The following is a 20,996-nucleotide window of genomic DNA, read 5'->3' as shown; positions in this document are numbered from 1 at the left end:
ACCCAGCCCTGCATGGTTAGGAAACTGGACTATCTCTATGTGCAATCAATCATTGTTTCTAAGGGCTCCTATCAGGTCTTTCTGACTACTGCCACAGCTGCCAAACTCATAGGTGTGTACTCCTGAACCATCTGAAGAAAACCCCTGCTCTGAAATTAATGGCAAAACCCTCCAGGGATTTCAAGATTTCTCTGGTACTGACCCAGAAGCAACTGACACCCATATGAGACAGCTGTTCCAAGATTCTGAATGAGGGCTGAATAAACCATCATAGTTTTTGTTTTCTTTGTTTATGTGCCCAGTCACCAAGGCATTTTCTCCCTCTACATTCTCATCCCCCTTTTCTGTTTGCAAGCAAACAAATGTCTAGCAATGATACCTAGGACACACTTCCCCAGTAGGTCCCCTCAAGGAACTGACTCCCTCGGCAACATCTCATCCTAACCAAACTGTCCTCTTGTGGTTGTTGGCCATAAGGGTAGAGGCTCTTTCAGACCCCCCTCCCTTTGGCCAAAAGGGGGAAATGACATAGTAAAATTTAGACTCCCTGTTTCCAGAGCTAAGAACAAGCCAGCAAGCTGTGTATTGAGCTTGGCAGAACAACAATCCTTTGCAATCACCCTCTCAATAATATCACCCTGGGCTAGTCACATAATTCACCAGGTGTTCCCTGGTCAAAGACAAACAACGAACAAAAACAGAACCTCCTGAAGTGAATCAAACTTGTCACATACTTGCTGCTCCCTCATTGTTAGGGCTACAATTCACCGAGCAGTCACTAGTATAAGTATTGAGATCTTCCCACACTGTTTTGGACCCCTCCACTAGGGGTGGGGCCCTGGCACATGTGTCTATAGCTCCACCTTGCTTCCAAGCCTTTTTCCTTACTTAGAAAATAAACTTTCTCTCTAATTCCTGACTCACCTGTCTGAACTATTCTGTGTGGCTCCAGCCATGCATATGTTAGAGACCAGTTCTGAAAAAGTCTGGTTGACATTATTTATTTAGCATTTTATTTTTTTCCCAATTACACATAAAAACAATTTTCAACATTTGCTTTTCAAATTTTGAGTTCCATATTCTCTCCCTTCCTCCCTAGAACCCTCATTGAGGAGGCAAACGATTTGATCTAGGTTATACACATGGAGCCATACACAACATTTTCATATTAGTCATATTGTAAAAGAAAACATAGACCAAAAAAAAAACCTTAAGAAAAATAAAGAAAGTTTTAAAAGTATGCTTCGCTCTGTGTTCAGACTCCATCAATTCTTTTTCTGGGGATATCTACATTTTTCAACAAAGTGATTGAAAGCATTTTTATATGAAATTTGGATCTTTTAAACCACCATCTGGGGAAATGCCATTTTTTTTCTCTTCCAAAACTCACCAGTTACCATTTTGAGGTAGAGATGAGATACTTGAGACCCCTCTTCTAAGAATACAGAAAGTAGAGTGAGAGAGAGGGAAGAAAGATACCCATTCTGACATTTACTGTAGTTTATTTAGCCATTCCCCAATTGATGGGCGTTAGCTTTGCTTATAATTCTTTCCTACTACAAAAATATAATATAATATTTTTCTTAGTAAAGGGGCTTTCACTCATTGACCTCCTTGAAATATGTGGTCAACCTTTGGATCTCTGGGTCAAAGGTTGTGGACATTTTAGTTATTCTGTTAACATAATTTTGATTGTTTTTCAAACCAATTGGACTAATTTACAGCTTCAACAAAAATGTATTTGCTCTATCTTTGCACACATTCTAACACTGATTATTCCTATTTGTTGTCATTTTTATCGATTTGCTCAGTAGAAGGTAAATTCTCAGAGTTGTTTTAATTTGCATTTCTCTTATTGTTAGTGATTTTGGAGCATGATTTATTTGCTTGTTAATGGTTGTATTTTTTTTCTGACAGTATTTTATATTTACACTCAGGCCATCTAGATGGCTCAATGGATACAGCACTTGACCTGGAGTCAGGAAGACCTGAATTCAGTCTAACTTGAGATACACATAGCTGTGTGGTACTAGTCAAGTCATTCCACCACTATTTGCCTCAGTTTCCTTATTTGTAAAATGGGAATCATGATAGCACCTACTTCAAAAAGTTGTTGTGGAGATCATATGAGATAACAGTGCTCAGCAGAGTACATGGCACAGTACCTGACATATAATAAACACATAATAATTATTAGCTATTAACATTGTAATTATATCCTTCAACTACTTATCTATTTGGAAAAGGTTTGGAGTACTACATATTTCTGTTAGCTATCTATTCATCTTGGAAAGCTTACACTTAGATATGTTTGTTCCAAAGGCTTTTTTTTTTCTTTTTCCTTTTCACAGCTGACTGCTTCTATCTTGTCCTAGTTATTTTCTTTTGGTAAAGCAAAAGCTTTTCAATTTCATATAATAGAAAATGTCCTCCTGAGTATATTTGTGAAAGATGCTTGATATATTTTTTCTTCTTATTTTTATGACCATTAATATTCAACCCAATGTCCCTTTGAGTTACAGAATAAATTTAAATAATTGTGTTAAACCTAATTTCTGCCAGACTGCTTTCCTGTTTTCCCAGAAATTCTTGTCAAATACAAAGTTTTTTCCAGGTAATTTATAGTTTTAGGTTTACCAAACTCTGATTCTCCATTGTCCTATCTTTTGTCCTGATTTGCTTATCTATATATTTTTAAATGAGTATCAAATTATTTACATGATTTCAGATTTATTGATTAGATAAGGACACATACTCTTTGTTCTGGTCCAGAGATGTCGTGAATATAAAATTTTTAAAAAATAGTTCATATTTGCATGCTTCTTCCAGGTTTAAGGTCATAGGGGTTTCTCTACAATGAGTCTTTGAGATAAGGCAGAACCTTATTATTCCTATTTTGCAGATGAGAACTCTAATACTCAGAAAGGTGAAAAGGTCACCTTTGCCAAAGGTCACCCAGTAAGGGGAAGAGGCAGGATTTGAGTACAGATCTTCTGAACCCAATTTCAGTTGACTTATGGAAAGTCCAATAAATATCCCAAAGTATTTGTTTCCAGATGTAAGGGGCTAAAATTCTAGCTATACTGTCTAAAATATCTAATGGGTGGTCACCAATAAATTATAAGCTTTAGCAGGAATTTAGACTTTTAAGCATTTATTAAGGAGAATAGAATTTGGTGAAGAGAGAAAGAAAGGTAAAAATCTAACTATTTCTAAGAGACCCCATCATCTGACCTGCCAGGGCAGGCTCAGGAACCAAAAGTACCCCACGCTTTCTTCTTCCTCCCAGAAACCTTCTGTGAAACTGGGAACATCCCATCCACACACACATACAGCTCCAAGCTAATTGGCTGGTAGCTTTGATAGACAGTACCCCTGAGCAAACATCACTTCCTGACGCCGAGGAAAAGCTGCATGGCTTGCCCTCAGACACCTTCTCCTTATGGCAGAGCTTTCCTACAGTAACTCTCCAGCAGGTGGCATCACTCCAATCATTACACAGAACTACTAAAGAGAGAGCTCTTCTGCCTAATCAAGGATTCTGGTTAATAGAATTTCATCATATCTACCACACCAGAGATTGCAGATTTTCAAAGAATTCAAATTTAATTAAAAATTCAACAATTTAAAAAAATTGTCAACTCAGTTTAATCCTTTCTGAGAAGTTAGGAATCACCTTATATTTAGCATTGTTTATAATATTATTGTAAGAAATTTTTTAATTATATACATTTTGTGGACAAAATTTAAATTAATAAAATAAATGCAAAAGGGTGTTTCGCAGTAAAATTTCCTTTTCAAATATGAGGTGTTCCCATAATCCCAATCTTATTTCCAGGAAAAATAGCAAATACATTCAATTTTCTTTGACTACTTTCATAGGAGATGGTCAATTGCATATACAATGTAAGTAAAAATGAGCATCTCAATGTCTTTCAGTATTATTCTGAAATGAATTAATGGACCCATTGATTAACAAAGATGTGACTAATAGAGACTATGAAAAATAGTACCTTATAGGGTAGTAGAGAGACATATTTGTAGATGTCTCTTTACTACTCTGTCATGACTGTACTGTGCAAAGCCAAATTAGACCCTCTGATCTTCTCAATTCCTCCTCACAGAGCTCTTAAGTTCTCATGGCCCTTAAAGTGTAATTGAATTGGAAACTTTCTCATTGTATAACCTCATACAAATCACCTTCCCTATCTGTAAAGTGAGGTAGTTGGGACTAGATGGCTTCCAAAGTTCCTTCCATTTCTTATATTCTGTGATTTGAGAGGCAGATAGAAGGAATGTTGCCAAAAGCATAGGTTTGTCAACAGAATAGCAGTTTGAATAGTGTGTCAAAGATTATGATAGAATTGAAGTTTCCAGAAACCTTTGGGAAAGGCCTTTGCATGATATTTATCTACCAATTAATCTCAAGTCTTTGTCCTTATTCTTGTAGTGTGAAAATTATGACCCGACCTTTTTATGGCTTTGTAGATGAAAGAGTTAAAGATGTTTCCCTTAAAAGTGTGGGCTCTGATCATGCAATATTTATCTCATATAATTTCAACAATGGGAACATGATCATTTGGGCAGAGCTTTATGGTATGTATACTATGATCTTGAACTAATACTCTTCTCCTTCCCTTTTTCATGATAAGAGATGAGTAATGAAATAAATAATAACTGTAATATTGCATCATTGGGAGTGCCCCAAGCTGTATTTGACTGCAAAGTATGATGCCTGAAATCAGCAAAAATATCTTCCCCGGACAGCAAACAGCAAACTGTCCATACTGAGCTTTCTTCAATAACTTCTGAAGGCAGTCCTAAAGCTTTGTAAGAGCCTATTTCATTTGTGTTTTCCTTCATATCCTTGCCTAGAATAATATTTGTCACAAACAAGTTGGTTAAAGAGACAGACAGAGAAAGGTCCCAGTGAAATATTTCTTTCCCTCTGCTCTGGAAATTGGTAAATAGGAATTAATTATTCTTTTTTGTTCACCTCAAGCCTCTAGCTGGAAAAAAAGAAAAAGGGAGGTGGGAAGCCTCTGGCCTAATATTGAACCATTAAGTCTATTTCTCTTCCTTCCTGGGTTCACCATGATGGTCATTTTGGACTGAAATCAAATGAACAACAAATATAAGCTGGCAATGGAATGTCTAACCATGTTTATTATAAGATCATATTTTAAAGACAGGTAAGCAGAAAGGGAAAATCTAAGTGGTAGAAAATAAGCATAGAAATAAGCTTTGGGAAAGATGGAAGGAATATGGAGAAGGAAGATGAGTAATCAGCAGTTCAAATCTTAGGAATCCAAATGGTTTCATCATTGAAATTCTATCCTATGTTTTTCTTTATTGTTCTATCATATGGCCCTGGCATCCCAGAATTGCTCCTAATAGCTCCCAGTCTCTCTGAGTCTCTGAGATGGCTGTTGATCCTGGTGGCCCATATATATCCTGGTGGTAGCTTCCACTTGTCTGGCACTTTTTTGACCCTGGCAACCTCTCCTATAAGATCTCCCTTAGATAACTCATCAGTCATAACATTCTTAGCAATGTTAAGACACTTAAACACAAAGTAGATACTTCCCTTAAGAGTACAATATGAGAGGGGAGTGTTCACACATAAGTGTAACACAAAGCAATATGTAAAAGTGCAAGAAGATAGGTTGGACAAAATATTATGACAATTGAGAGGATGGAAGGATCACTTATAGCTAAAGGGATAAGGTGTTACATCATGGAAATTGTTATACCTGAACTGGGTCTTGAAGGTAGGAATTAGAGGGACAGAGTAAGCCAGAAGGTCATTCCAGGAAAAGAATGTAATGTGAGCAAAATGGTCACAAGGAGTGGATCACACACTCATTAGCTAATAGAAAAATTACCAATATTTACATAATGTTTTAACTATAATACTTCCTTTGACCCCAATAACAGCCCCATGAAATAGTTGATCCAATTATTCCTCTTTACATGTGAAGAAACTGAGTCAGAGAGGTTAAGTGCATGGTCCAGCATCACATAGCACTTAAAATCAAGTCACATTTGAATTGTTGGTGGAGCTGTGAACTGATCCAACCATTCTGGAGAGCAATTTGGAATTATGCCCAAAGGGCCATAAAGTTGTGCATACCCTTTGACCCAGCAATACCACTATTAGGTCTTTTTCCCAAAGAGACCATAAGAAAGGGAAAAGGCTCCACATGTACACAAATATTTATAGCAGATCTCTTTGTGGTGGCAAAGAATTGGAAATCGAGGGAATGCCCATCAATAGGGGAATGGCTAAACCATTTGCAGTATATGAATGTAATGAAATACTATTGTGCTATAAGAAACAATGAGCAGGAGGAGTTCAGAGAAACCTCGAAGGACTTACATGAACTGATGCTGACTGAGGGGAGCCAGGATAACATTGTACATAGTAACAGGAACATTATCTGATGAAGAATGGTGATAGATTTGTCTCTTCTTAGCAGTACAACAATCCAAAACAGTTTCAAAGAACTCATGTTAGAGAATGTTCTCAACATCCAGAAAAAAGAACTGTGAATTATGAATGCAGATTGAACCATACTGCTTCTACTTTGGGACTGGTTTTTTTTCCTTCTTTTTTGAGGTTTTTCCCTTGTGCTCTGATTCTTCTTTCACTAGATGACTAATGTAGAAATATGTTTAATGGGATTGTACACATACAACCTATAGCAGACTGTTTTCTGTCTTGGGGTAGAGGGAGGGAAGAGGGTTGGGAGTAAAAAATTTGAAACTAAAAATCCTGTGAAAACAAATTGAAAACTATCCTTATATGTAACTGGAAAATCATAAAATACTTAAAAAATACTCAGTGCAGATGCCATATGTTCCATGAAGCCTTCCCAGTTTCCTTTAAATGGAAATAGTTTCATTTTCTTGAGCCTCAATAATACTTTGTATTCGTGTACTTGTGTTATAGTTACCTGTAGTTGTCTCCCTATTAAATTATAAATTTCATGGGACTTCAAAAAACATTAATGTTAAGGGACTGCTGATCTATACAAGTAGAAATAGTTTCATCTTTGGAAGTTCCCTGTATCCTCAAATTCAAACATAAAGACTAAAAAGAGAATGTTCTTAGGATTCCTTATCATGTACTCAACTATAAGTACAACAAAGGAGATCAAATTCAAACACTACAGTTTTGCCAGTGCCTAGTATCATGGTAAGCATTTAATAAATGGTTATTGAATTTTTATAACTAGACAGAAAGCTCCCAGATAGTAATTAGAGATATTTCTTGTTTGGTTACTCTTTCTATATTGCTTAAGAGGAGACTCCATGAATCTTGATATTTTGTAAACAAGTGTTAATTGCTTGACTGCCACAACTATAAAGAACATAGGAATTATATCTTCTGGTCTTAGGATAGATACACAGTTGATTCCAGGAAGTTGATCCAACTTAACACTGGCCATTTGTCTTGGAAATTTGCATTTAGAAATTGTCAAATCTTTGTTGTCAAAAAGTACTTTAGTAATCTGTCTTTGGGATCTTTGGCTAACAGTTACTTACAGGCCTGTAACTGAATAAATTATACTTTGATGGATTACTGTTCCTTTAGTGCCACATCATCAGTAATCTTACCCCAAAATGAAGTATAAAGGCAACTGACCAGAGAGCCAAGAGTATTCATCAGAATCCTTCTCACATATTCAGCTGCTGCTGAAGCATCAGAGAAAAATCCTCAGAAGATGAAGATGCTAATGCTGACTGTGGGGCTGGCCTTGATCTGTGGCCTCCAATCCCTGAATAACAATTTGGGAGATCTATCAAAAGTAAGTGATCAAGAATGGAATTAAGATGGTAGCTTGGGGGCTTTGTTTCTGCCTTTGTACTGGTTTAGATGCTGCATGAATTCTGCCATGAAGTGTTATTTCAGACCTGAGTAGAGAAGAGGGAAAGAGAATCCCCCAGGACAATGAATGATTACAGTTAGAGAATGGATGCAACTTTTTAGAAGGACTAAGTACCCTAGTAGAGTTCTTTCCACTTCCTGAGACAATTTCATACCCTACTCCCTAAATAATTGCAAAAATTACCAGTCATACCTAAGTCCAAGGTACATAGAAAGAACAGGGGGAAATGATATTATTTCTAGGATAATGCCATGAAACACACAGTACAAATATAATTAATTCTATTGGACAGATGAGCAAACAAGGATACTGAACGGTTAAATAATTTGCAAAAAATTTCAGAGAGATTTGTTATGGGAGTTGAATCCGGAAGTCAACTTTCCTAAGTTGTTGTCTCATGAACTTTCTGCTATACTCTGATGATAATGTATGAAACAGGTAGAATTGGTTAAGGATAGGCTTCAGTTTTGAGGCCTCAGTCTTCACTTATAATATGAGTGATTTAGACTATAGTCCTTCCCAGTTCTAAGATATTATGTATCTATGTGACCAGGGATGTCTTTTTTAAAATTCTCATCCAAACTCTGTCTCACAGGTTACTGGAGAGTGGTTCACTGTTGCTTTGGCCTCCAATGTGACATCTAAGATTGAAAAAGGAGGGAGTTTGGAGATTTTTATCAAAAATGTCAGTGAAAACAATGGCGATCTTACTGGAGTCTTCTTCAGAAGGTAAGTGCCACCTATTTTAACTAGTAGATATGGGAGAAGGGACAAAAGTCTGAGTTTAGGAATAGTTCTGGGATACCTTAACCCATATAGGCACCAGTTAGTGTTGCAATTCTGGATGTGGTTGGTTTTAAGAACATTAAGGGAAACCACCAAATAAAATATATTCAAAAGGGTGTTTTACAGTAAAATTTCCTGTGCAAATATGAGGTTATTGTCATCTTAATCTCTATTTCCAGGAAAAATGCCAAATGCATTCAATTTTCACGGACTTCTTTCAGAGGAGATGATGGTCAATTGTATGTACAATGTAAGTAGAAATGAGGTACTCAGTGTCTTTCAGTATTATTCTAAAATGAATTAATGGCCCTATTACCTAAGAAGAAGTGGTTAATGGTCAGAGACTATACAAAAAATGACTTTGGAGGGACAGGTGTTAAAGATGTCCCTTCACTACCCTGTCTTAATTTCATTACAATTGAACTGTACCAGGCCAAAATAGACCCTTTGATCTTCTCACTTCCTCTTTACTTATCTCTACAGATCTCCTTAGCCCTTTATGATTGAAATGGAAACTAAATCATTGTGTAATCTATACAAAGCCTTTTGTTCTCTCTTGGACTCAGTTTTCCCATCTGTAAAGGGAGATGGTTGGACTAGATGGCTTCCAAAATTCCTGCCATTTCTAACATGGTAGGACTCTAGAGGTATATAGGAGGGATGTTGACAAAAGTATAGGTTTGTCAACAAAATAGCATTTTATTTGAAATGTTAAATGTTATAATAGAATTGAGACATTTGCATGAAGTTCAACTACCAATAAGTCACAAGTCTTTGAGCTTCCTTCTGCAGTGTTAAAATTCTGATTTGTAATTTTAATGTTGTCATAGATGATGGACTTAATGAATTCTCACTCCAAAGTGTGGACACTAAACATTCCATGTATATCTTTCATAATTTCAACAATGAGAAGGTGATCACATGGGCACAACTCTTTGGTATGTATCCTATGATTCTCTCCTAATACTCCCATTTTCATCATATGAGATAGATAAAATGAGGAGGGGGGATATGTTGTATTGAGGGTATCCCCAAACTCTGTTTGACTGTAATGTACAATGCCTGAGGTCAGGGAAAAAGCTGTCCAGGATGGCAAACTTTCCATGCTGAGCTTCCTTCAATAACCTCTTTTTAAAATTATTTTATCCACTTAATAGTATTTTCCCAATTACATGTAAAGATAGTTTTCAACATTTATTTGTATAAGATTTTAAGTTTCCAATTTTTCTCCCTCTCTCCCCTCACACCACCCTAAGACAGAAAGCTATCTGACATAGGTTATTCATGAATAATCACATTACACATATTTCCACATGTCATGTTGTGAAAGAAGAATCATCACAAAAAGGGTAAGCAAGAAAAAAAATAAACAAAAAGTTAAAATAGTATCTTTTGATCTGCATTCATACTCCATAGTTATTTCTCTGGATGTGGTTAGCATTTTCCATCATGAGTCTTTTGGAATTGTCTTTGATAATTTTATTGAATAGAAGGGCTAAGTCATTCATAGTTGATCATCACACAATGTTGCTGTGACTGTGTACAATGTTCTCTTGGTTCTGCTCACTTCACTCAACATCAGGTCATATAAGTCTTTTCAGGTGTTTTTTTTTTTTTCTAAAATCTGTCTGCTCATCATTTCTTATGACACAATCATATTCCATTACATTTATATACCACAATTTGTTCAGCCATTCCCCAATCATTTGCCACCACAAGTAGAGCTAATATAAATATTATTGTACACGTGGGTCCTTTCCCTTTTTTAATGATCTCTTTGGAATACAGACCTAATAGTTGTATTTCTGAGTCAAAGAGTATGCACAGTTTTATAGTTCTTTTGACCTAGTTGAAACCTGCTCTCCAGAATGGTTAGGTCAAATCACAACTCCACAAGCAATGCATTAGTGTTCCAATTTTACCACATTCTCTCCAACATCCAACATTTTTGTTTTTTGTCATTTTAGTCCCTCTTGATATGTGTGAGGTGGTACCTAAAAAGTGTGTCAATTTATATTTCTCTAGTCAATAGTGATTTAGAGTATTTTTTCTTACAACTAGAGATAAGTTTGATTTCTTTATCTCAAAACTACTTTTTCATATCCTTTTAGCATTTATCAATTGGGGAATGACTTATATTCTTATAAATTTAAATCAGTTCTCTATATGTTTGAGAAAAGAGACCTTTATCAGAAATACATTTTATCAGCTATAAAAATGCTTCCCAGCTTTAGGCATTCCTTCTAATTTTGGTTGCATTAGATTTGTTTGTAGAAAAACTTTTTTTATTTAATGTAATCAAAATCATCCATTTTGCATTTCATAATGTTCTCTATATCTTGTTTGGTCACAAGTGCTTCCCTTCTTCATAAATCTGACAAGTAAACTATTCCTTTCTCTCCTGCTTTGCTTATGGTATTGCCCTTTATTTCTAAATCATGTACCCATTTTGATCTAATTCTGTCATATGGTGAAAGATGTTGCTCTCTACCTAGCTTCTACCATACTATTTTCAAGTTTCCCCAGCAGATTTTTGGCAAATAATGAATTTTTGTTCCAAGAGCTTGGATCTTTGGGTTAATCATATGCTAGATTACTGCAGTCATTTACTACACTGTAATTTGTACCTATTCTATTCCCCTGATCCACCTCTCTATTTCTTAGCCAGTATCAGGTTGTTTTGATAATTACTACTTTATAATAGAGTTCAAGATCTGGTATTGCTAGACCACCTCCTTTCACATTGATTTTCATTGATTCCCTTGATATCCTCGAGTTTTTGTTTTTCCAGATCAATTATATTATTATTTTTTGTAGATCTATAAAATATATATATTTTTTTAGTGAGGCAGTTGGGGTTAAGTGAGTTGCCCAGGGTCACACAGCTAGTAAGTGTTAAGTGTCTGAGGCCGGATTTGAACTCAGGTACTCTTGACTCCAGGGCCAGTGCTCTATCCACTGTGCCACCTAGCTGCTCTATAAAATACTTTGATAGTTTTATTGGTATGGCACTAAATAAAGTAGGATTATCCTTTTTATTATATCGACTTGGCCTACTCATGAGCAATGAATTTTTTTTTCCAATTGTTCAAATCTGATTTTATTTGTGTCAAAAGTGTTTTATACTTCTGCTCATATAGTTTCTAGGTTTGTCTTGGAAGGTAGACTACCAAGTATTTAAATTATTGACAGTTATTTTAAATAGAATTTCTCTGTCTCTTGCTGTTAGGTTTTGTTGGTAATGTATAGAAATGTTGTTGATTTATGTGAGTTTATTTTATATCCTGTAACTTTGCAAATGTTGTTAAATATTTTAAGTACTTTTAGTTGATTCTCTAGAATTCTCTAAGTATACCATCATGTTACCTGCCAAGAATGATAGTTTTGTTTCCTCATTATATATTCTATTTCCTTTAATTTCTTTTTCTTCTCTTATTGCTATAGCTAATATTTCTAGTATAATATCAAATAATAGAGATGATATTGGGCATCCTTGCTTTATCCCTGATTGTACTGGGAAAGCTTCCCTATTACTGTTGGTTTTAGATAAATATTCCTTATCATTTTAAGGTAAGCTCCGTTTTTTCCTGTGCTCTCTAGCCTTTTAGTAGGAATGGGGGCTTTCTAGTTTTTAACAGGAATGGGTGCTATAGTTTGTCAAAGGCTGTTTCTGCATCTATTGAGATGATTACATGATTTCTGTTGGTTTTGTTATTAATATGGTAAATTATACTGATAGTTTCCCTTATATTGAACCAGTTCTGCATTGCTGGTATAAACCCCTCCTGTTCATAGTGTATGATCCTTGTGATATATTGTTGTTAATCTCTTTGCTAGTATTTTATTTAAAAAATTTGCATCAATATTCATTAGTGAAATTGGTCTATAATTTTCTTTCTCCCTTTTGGCTTTTATTGGTTTGTGTATCAGCACCATATTTTTCTCATAAAAAGAATTTGATAGGACTCCTTCACTGAGTTTCCCAAATAGTTTATATAGTATTGGGGATAATTGTTCTTTAAATGATTAGTAGAATTCACTTGTGAACCCATCTGGGCCTGGGGATTTTTTCTTAGGAAGTTCATTGATGGCTTGTTAAATTTCTTTTTCTGACATTGGGTTATTTAAGTTTTTTTTTCTTCTGTTAATATGGGTTATTTATATTTTTGTAGATATTTATCCATTTTATTTAGATTGTCAAGTTTCTTGGCATAGAATTGGGTAAAATTGTTTTAATTTCTTTTTCATTGGTGGTGAGTTCACCCCATTCATTTTTGATGCTAGTTATTTGGTTTTCTTCTTTCCTTTTTTTGATTAAATTAACCAATGATCTTTTTTTCATAAAACAAGCTTCTGGTTTTATTTATTACTTCAATGGTTTTTTCCTCGCAATTTAATTAATTTCTCCTTTGATTTTCAGGACTTCAAATTTGGTGTTTAATTGGGGATTTTTACTTTGTACATTTTCTAGTATTTTTTTAGTTGCATGACCAATTCATTGATCTGCTTTTTCTCTATTGTACTGATGTAAGCAGTCAGGGATACAAATTGTCCTATAAGTACTTCTTTGTCTGCATCCCATAAATGTTGACATATTGCCACATTATTGTCATTTCCTTTAATGAAATCATTGATTGTTCTATTATTTGTTCTTTTACTCAGTTGTTTTTAGGATGAGATTATTTCATTTCAAATTGGTTTTCAGTCTCTCTTTCAACTGTCCATTATTGAATGTATTTTATTGCATTATGATCTGAAAAAGATTTCTGCTTTTCTGCATTTTTTTTTGAGATTTTTATGGCCTAACATGTGGTCAGTTTTTATGTAGGTCCCATGTACTCAAAAAAGAAGGTATAATCCTCTTTATTCTCATTCAGTTTTCTCCAGAGATCAATCATATCTAACTTTTCATGAATTTTATTCATTTCCTTAACTTTTTTTCTTATTTTGTGGGACAAAGAGGGTTAAGTGACTTTCCCAGGGTCACACAGCTAGTACATGTCAAGTATCTGAGGTTAGATTTGAACTCAGGTCCTCCTGAATCTAGGGCTGGTTCTTTATCCACTCTACCACCTAGCTACCTCTCTTAACTTCTTTCTTACTTATTTTTTATTAGATCTATCCAGTTCTGAGAGGGGAAGGTTAAGGTCCCCATTAGTATAGTTTTATTATCTATTTCCTCACATACCTTATTCAACTTCTCCTTCAAAAATTTAGATGCTATACAATTTGTCTATGGTACCTTTCTTTCTTTTTTTTTTTTTTTTTTTTTAGTGAGGCAGTTGGGGTTAAGTGACTTGCCCAGGGTCACACAGCTAGTAAGTGTTAAGTGTCTGAGGTGGGATTTGAACTCAGGTTCTCGTGACTCCAGGGCTAGTGCTCTATCCACTGCACCACCTAGCTGCCCCTATGGTACCTTTCAACAAGATCTAGTTTCCCTGTTTATGTTTTAATCAGATCTATTTTTGCTTTTGCTTTGTCTAAAACCATGATTGCTACCCCTGCTTTCATTGCTTCAGCTGAAGCATATTAGATTCTGTTCTCACACCTTAAATTTACCTTGTACATCTCTCTGCTTCTAATGTGTTTCTTGTAAACAACATATTATAGGATTTTGTTTTTTAATCCATTCTGTATCTGCTACTGTTTAATCAGTGAAGTCCTCCCATTCACATTTATAGTTATGATTACTAACTTTATTTATTTATTATGCCAACACTTAGCAACCACACTTTCTCTCCTCACAAGTGTCTTACTTCTGATCACCACCTTCCCCAATATCACCTTCCTTTTATTAGTCCCCCCTACCCCTTCTATTATCCCCATCCTTTTTTTAAAACTTCCTTTTTTGGTAAGCTATGTTTTTATATCCAACTGAGTGTGTATATTATTCCCTCTTTAAGCCAATTTTGATGAGAGTAAAGTTTGAGCTTTGTCCACTCCCCCCAACCCCTCCATTATGATAGCTCTTTCATAGTTCTTTTATGGTGGACACTTTACCCCATTCAATCTCCCCCCCTCCTTCTTTCATGCAGTTCCTTTCTCACCCCTTTATTGTGTTTTCCTTTATCTTGGGTTTTTTGGGGGGTATCATCCCATCAATGTCACCATATAACCATAACCTGAGTCTACATATACTTCTTCTAATTGCTTTTCTACATAATAACATTGTAAAGACTTACAAATATCTTGTTATATAGAATGTGCTGGGAGCAGCACATCAACATCACAAAAGAACATAAAAGCCTTACTATGTCAGAGGCATGAATTACTCTTTTTTTGCACATATAGACTGGCCTCATGTGATTCCTACATAAATGTCCTCATCACATACGCTAACAATAATAGCTAGTATTTATATAGCATTTTATGTGACAGGTAGATGGTGCCTCAGTTGCTGATCTGTTCTGTGGCTAAGAGCCTCCTGCTGGCTTGGCCAGACACCATCTGCACTGAGCTGCACTCCCCTTTTACCCAGGTGAGACAGACCTTTCCTACATCCCTCTAGGTTATGTTAAATGGGATGATTGTTTCAATCTGTCTTTTTGTAGGTTCTGTAGCTGAAGAATCCATTTAGAGGCTTAATTTAACATTGCTTCAAAGGGAAATTTAGGAGACCTATTTTCTAGTTCAGTTGTTTTTCTAATGAATTATTTTACATTTTCTTCCTTTTTTATTCTTTTAATTTTGTTTGACTGATTCTTGATGTCTCACATAGTCATTAGCTTCCTCTTTTCCCATTCTAATTTTTAAGAAATTATTTTCTTCAGTAAGCTTTTGTACCTCTTTTTCCACTTGGCCAATTTTATTTTTTATAGAATTGTTTTATTCTGTCAATTTTTGACCTTCCTTTTCCAAGCTATTAACCTTCTCTTCAGGACTCTTGTTTCTTTTCTCAATTTTTCTTCCACCTCTCTGATTTGATTTTTAAAATCCTTTTTGAGGTCATCCAAGAAGTCTTTTTGGTCTCAATAGCAATTCAAATTCCCCTCTGAGACTTTGCATGTAGGCACTTTGACAGTGTTGTCCCCTTCTAAGTCTGTGTTTTGGTTTTCCCTGTCATCATCAGATTACCTGCTGTCCTTGGGGATGGGGGAGGGAGAAAAATTTGAAACTAAAGCTCTTATAAATAAAGGCTTGTTGATTGATTTATTGAAAATCAACAGGGAATCTTTTTTCCTATTTATTACTGATCACATTCCAGGCAGCTAAGTGTAACAGAGGAAAAAGCACTGGCTTTTCAGTCATCAGGACCTGAGTTCAATTCTCACCTCAGACACTTCCTAGCTATGTGTGATCCTGGGCAAGTCACTTAACCTCAATTGCCTTAAACATCCAGGGCCATATCCAGTGGTGCTGAAAAATATCTTGCCACTGCACCCAGGTGACTCTGGACGAAAGAGTGAAGATGGTGACCTTGCACAGTCTTCCCTCACTTAAATCCAATTCAGTACAAGTGATGACATCATCCTCATGTCATGGTCCTCTTTGAGAACAAAGGACAAATAACAACTGTTCACATTAAATCCTAGGGCATATGATCTTTCCAATTCCCAATGTTATTAGCTCAGTTACCTAGATCAATGGTATACTCACCTTTCCCTTGATCCTCCAGCCCAAATCGTCCAGACACCATCCTTCTCTGTATTTTGTTGCAAATGATGAGTGAAAAAGACTCAGCAGCTATTCTCATTCTCACCCTAACCACAGGCCGGACTCCAGACCTGTCAGATGAAATAAAGAAGAAATTTGAGGAAATGTGTAAAAGATTTGGAATTAGGAAGGATCAAATTAGATATTTGTCTAATGATGGTAAGTTCTGTCTCTTATTCCACATTTTCCCTGTGAGACTAGGAGGAAAGAATCTGATAGAATGGAAATAATCTCAGCTCTTCTCCCCTTTTCCTTACCCAATCTTATTTCCCTTTCCTCAGGGAAAGTGACAAAAAGCTCTGAGGATTCATGTCTGAGTATCATTGGTATGTTGCTTTGTCTCCACAGATCGATGTGAGAAGCTTAGATGAGGAAATCCTTGCTGGCATGCAGGTCTGTTATCTTCAACCACGGGATTATTGTCTGAAAGCCATATTTCTTTAGGAATCCAGAGTAGTGTGCTCAGGTGTTTAATTACACAAAGAGAGATGGATATAGATCAGCTTGTGGAGATTCTCCTTGTTTTCAGGTGCTCTTAGAGTCCTCAGAAGTCCTTGAATTCTCCTTGGGCATCCTGATATTTTCTTGGAAAACAAATGCTTAATGTGGGAGAGTGAAGACAATTTACATTCCCTTTCTCTGGAGGGCTATTTTAATTCTCTTCCTTCCCTCTTTCTCTATGTTCTAAAAGTTGGTATAAAGGAAATTTATGAGAGGAAGAGCCATAGGGTTTGAAATGGAAGGTATGCAAATGGATCAACTAAGAAATTAGGATAAGGATGTGGAGGGTTATCAGCATTAGGAAGTGGGGTGAAGGTGCAGGTGAAGTTTGGGGTGGGGATTGGAATGATAATCTGGATTTGTAATACATTCAATCTAATATGTTAAAGGAACCCATCAAATTCAAGAAGGATTTTTGGGCTTTTCAAGCTCCTAAAGATGGCTGTCCCTGTTTCCTAGCCTGAGAGTTATAGGAATAAGGATGTTTATCCTGCTGCTTTTTATCCTTCTTATCAAATTCCATTCACAGTGGGCTCCCCACTCACCTCAGACAATATTACTGAATCTCCCGAGGGCTATGCTTCCCTGGCTACCTTCTCATGGGTCAAAATTACCTCTGGATGTGAATTTTTCACTTTTGTTCCAAGTTCTATTCTTCACTCCCGGTTCCTCAGGTACTTTATGGTATTATGCACTCAGGATCCTTTCATTATCTCACAGGAATTGCTTGTGTTTCAGGAATGGCTCCTATTTCCTCCAAAGACCTGCTAATATGGATGATGAAATTTTCTACTGGCTTTCTGTTCTCTCCAAACTCCTGGAGGATTTTATCTCCTTCCCTGCCCTGCATCCTCACATGCAGAACTATTGCTTGTAAATGTCCAATAAATAATTATTCCAGCATATTTTGTCACAAATATTTTGAGGAATCTGGGGGAAGTGGGAAGGGATTTTAGAGCAGCAGAAAGAGAAGGTCTTGTCAGTTTTGTGGAAATTCATCCATATACCTCAACTGACTTTTATCTGTAGATGCTATTGATACCTTTTGTTTTACATAATATTTATTAATGGTTTACAGCATCTATCTACCCAGTGAATCCTTCCTTACAACAAAGGATAGTACCTCTTATAGACTATTCCCCTTCTTTGTGTGACAGGTAAAACTAAATGTGTGTGGTTACCCTATCTGTCCCCTTGTGGGGAAAGCTAACTAGGACAACAGTTTAACAGTTCAGGTATTAAACATTTATTAAAATATGTTAGAGGTTAACAAAGAGAGAACAAATGTCTCTGAAAGAATAGGAAAACTCTAACTACCTCAACCACTCCTGGTTCAGTTGCCAATCCCATGAGGTTCCAACCACCAACTGACAAAACCAACTGCCTCACACACTGCTTTAAGCTGATTGGTTAAGAGTGGTTTCATAATGATGTGAGGTAACTTTGAACACTGAACCTCATAAAAGTCAACTCATGCTCTCACAGCAGGGGGCCTCTGGTAATAATAACATTCTCTCACTTGGCACTAGCAGAACTTCAGGTTTGATGAGACAAAAGTAGTGATGCACACATCTAGGGAACACATGTGGCCAAAGCAAATACCACATTTAATCCTGTAGAACTTTGATGTCCTTTCTCTTTTTGTTGTATTTTTATGCTATTCATCTAAGTTTAAAGCATCACTTGCTGGGCATGTCACTGAGCTGGGCTTCATGAGACTTCTCTTCCATGAACATGAGCTCCCAGCTGTCAGTAGTGATTCTGCCATGAAATACATAGGTCTCTCTTCCTTGTTGCCAGAGGTCATCCACCTTAAAGTTCCTTTATGCTCTGAGCTGTTCAACTTGACTGATTCCTTGACTGGTAAGCGTAGCTCTTCAGTAGCCACCAGGGACATGGCCAATCTTCAGCCAGCTAGTGCAATCTCATTTTCCAGTTCAATCAGAAAAACTTCCAAACAGGCCATAAATACAAATTCATACTTCATTAATTATTTAATATCTTGTTATCTCTATTGTCTAATCCTACTTTCTGTCTATTGAGTGCTAGGGGGAAAGCCAAACCAAGTAGACTACAAAACAAAAGTAATTAACCAAACCACATTTATCATCATTCTGCTCCTATATTCTCCTGCCCCTCCAGGGAAATGAAGGAAGTACACGTGCTCATATCTTCTTTGAAAACTGTATACTGGACAGAATCCCAAGAATTTCTTGGAGAGTTAAAAACGATTCTTTTCTTTTTATTTCTTTTATTTTTTTCCATTACATTCATATACCACAACTTGTTCAGCCATGCCCAATTGATGGGCATCCCCTCAATTTCCATTTCTTTTCTATCACCAAAAGAGCAGTTACAAATATTTTTGTACATGTGGGTCTTTTCCCCTTTTTTATCATCTCTTTGGGATACAGATCTAATAGTGGCATTACTGGGTCAAAGGGAATGCACAGTTGTATAGCTTTTTGAGCAGGGTTCCAAATTGCTTTCAAGAATGGCTGGATCAGTTCACAACTCCACCAACAATACATTAATGTTCCAATTTTTCCATATCTCCAACATTTAATTTTTGTCATATTAGCCAATCTGATAAGTGTGATGTGGTACCTCTATAATCAATAGTGATTTAGAGCATTTTTTCATATGGCAATAGATAGCTTTTATTTCTTTATCTGAAAACTGCCTGTTCATATCCTTTGACCATTTCTCAATTGGGGTAATGACTTGTATTCTTATAAATTTGATTTAGTTCTCTATATATTTTATAAATGAGGCCTTTATCAGAAACACTGGCTATAAAATTTGTTTCCCAGCTTTCTGCTTTCCTTTTAGTCTTGGCTGCATTGCTTCTGTTTGCATAAAATCTTTTAAATTTCATGTAATTAGGGGTAGCTAGGTGGTGCAGTGGACAAAGCACTGGCCCTGGATTTAGGAGGGCCTGAGTTCAAATCTGGCCTCAGACACTTGACACGTACTACCTGTGTGACTTTGGGAAAGTCATTGCCCTGCAAAAAAATTAATGCAATCAAAATGATCCATTTTGTATATTATAATATTCTCTATTTCTTGCTTTGTCATCAATTCTTCCCCTCTGCATAGATCTGAGAGCTAAAGTATTCCTTTCTCTCCTAATTTGCCTATGGTATCACCCTTTATGTCTAAATCATGTACCCATTTTGAGCTTATTTTGGTATACGGTGTAAGATGTCCGTCTATGCCTAGTTTCTGCCATACTGTCTTCCCATATTTCCCAGCAGTTTTTGTCAAATAGTGAGTTCTTATCCCAGAAGCTAGGGTCTTTGGATTTATCAAACACTAGATTACTATAGTCATTTACTACTGTGTCTCCTGTGCTTAACCTATTCCACTGATCCACCATTCTATGGAAAAAGATTTTTAAAAGAGCAAAATATGATTTTTTAAAATTAAAAGTAATAGAAGAGAAATGGGAAATAATGAGAAAAGAAATGAGAGGTATGCAAGAAAGTAATGAAATGGAAATTAATCAATTAGTTCAATAAAATGGGTTAAAAAAACCATACTTAACTAACTTCTTAAATAATTCCTTAAAATGAGAATTGAGCAAATGCAAGCTAAGGGCTCTAGGAGACATCGAGAAATAATAAAAAAATGAAAATACTTAAAAATAGAAGAAAGTATGAAATACCAGGTAGGAAAAACAACTCTCCTTGAATATAAATCAAGGAGAGAGAATATAAGAATCAAAGGAATACTTAAAATCCATGAACAGAAAGTGAAGCAATCAGAACCTGGAAAAATAATTTATATAAAGAGTAAAACTATGTGAATAGAAAGGATAATAACAACAACAAAAGGAAACTAAATGTTTCCAAATTATAATAATCAAATTTGGCTGCAAAGAAGAGATATAAAAATGGATCTCCTTGGGGGCAGATAGGTGGTACAGTGGATAAAGCACTGGCCTTGGATTCAGGAGGACCTGAGTTCAAACCCAGCCTCAGACACTTCACACTACTTGTGTGACCCTGGGCAAGTCACTTAACCCTCATTGTGCACAGCACAGCACAGCACAGAGTATGTTTAAGGAAACCAGTGGGAAACTCTTAACTGCAGCACAGATAAGCAGCTGCTGTCCCTCATTCCTGGATCAGAGGGCTAGTGGAATGACAAGCCAGTTGTGAG

General features: G+C 36.0%; 2 protein-coding genes across 2 annotated transcripts in view; both read left to right on the top strand.

Moving 5' to 3' along the window:
* Window positions 1-7,614, top strand: part of LOC122739048 (minor allergen Can f 2-like) — a 39,574-nt gene extending 31,960 nt beyond the window's left edge. Inside the window, exons 6-7 of the mRNA XM_043980904.1 lie at window positions 4,451-4,596; window positions 7,598-7,614. Of these exons, the coding sequence (XP_043836839.1) occupies window positions 4,451-4,596; window positions 7,598-7,614 (163 nt within the window). The remainder of the gene's footprint in view (window positions 1-4,450; window positions 4,597-7,597) is intronic.
* Window positions 7,615-7,727: 113 nt separating this feature from the next.
* LOC122739047 (trichosurin-like) lies at window positions 7,728-17,709 on the top strand. The gene is made up of 7 exons (XM_043980903.1): window positions 7,728-7,811; window positions 8,488-8,621; window positions 8,858-8,928; window positions 9,509-9,616; window positions 16,389-16,490; window positions 17,362-17,506; window positions 17,595-17,709. The coding sequence occupies exons 1-7, from the start codon at window positions 7,728-7,730 to the stop codon at window positions 17,707-17,709; spliced, it is 759 nt and encodes a 252-aa protein (XP_043836838.1).
* Window positions 17,710-20,996: the final 3,287 nt, after the last annotated feature.

Source organism: Dromiciops gliroides, chromosome 2 (assembly GCF_019393635.1).
Source record: "Dromiciops gliroides isolate mDroGli1 chromosome 2, mDroGli1.pri, whole genome shotgun sequence".
Classification (NCBI taxonomy): Eukaryota; Metazoa; Chordata; class Mammalia; order Microbiotheria; family Microbiotheriidae; genus Dromiciops; species Dromiciops gliroides.
This window is presented reverse-complemented; position numbering and strand designations above follow the sequence as displayed.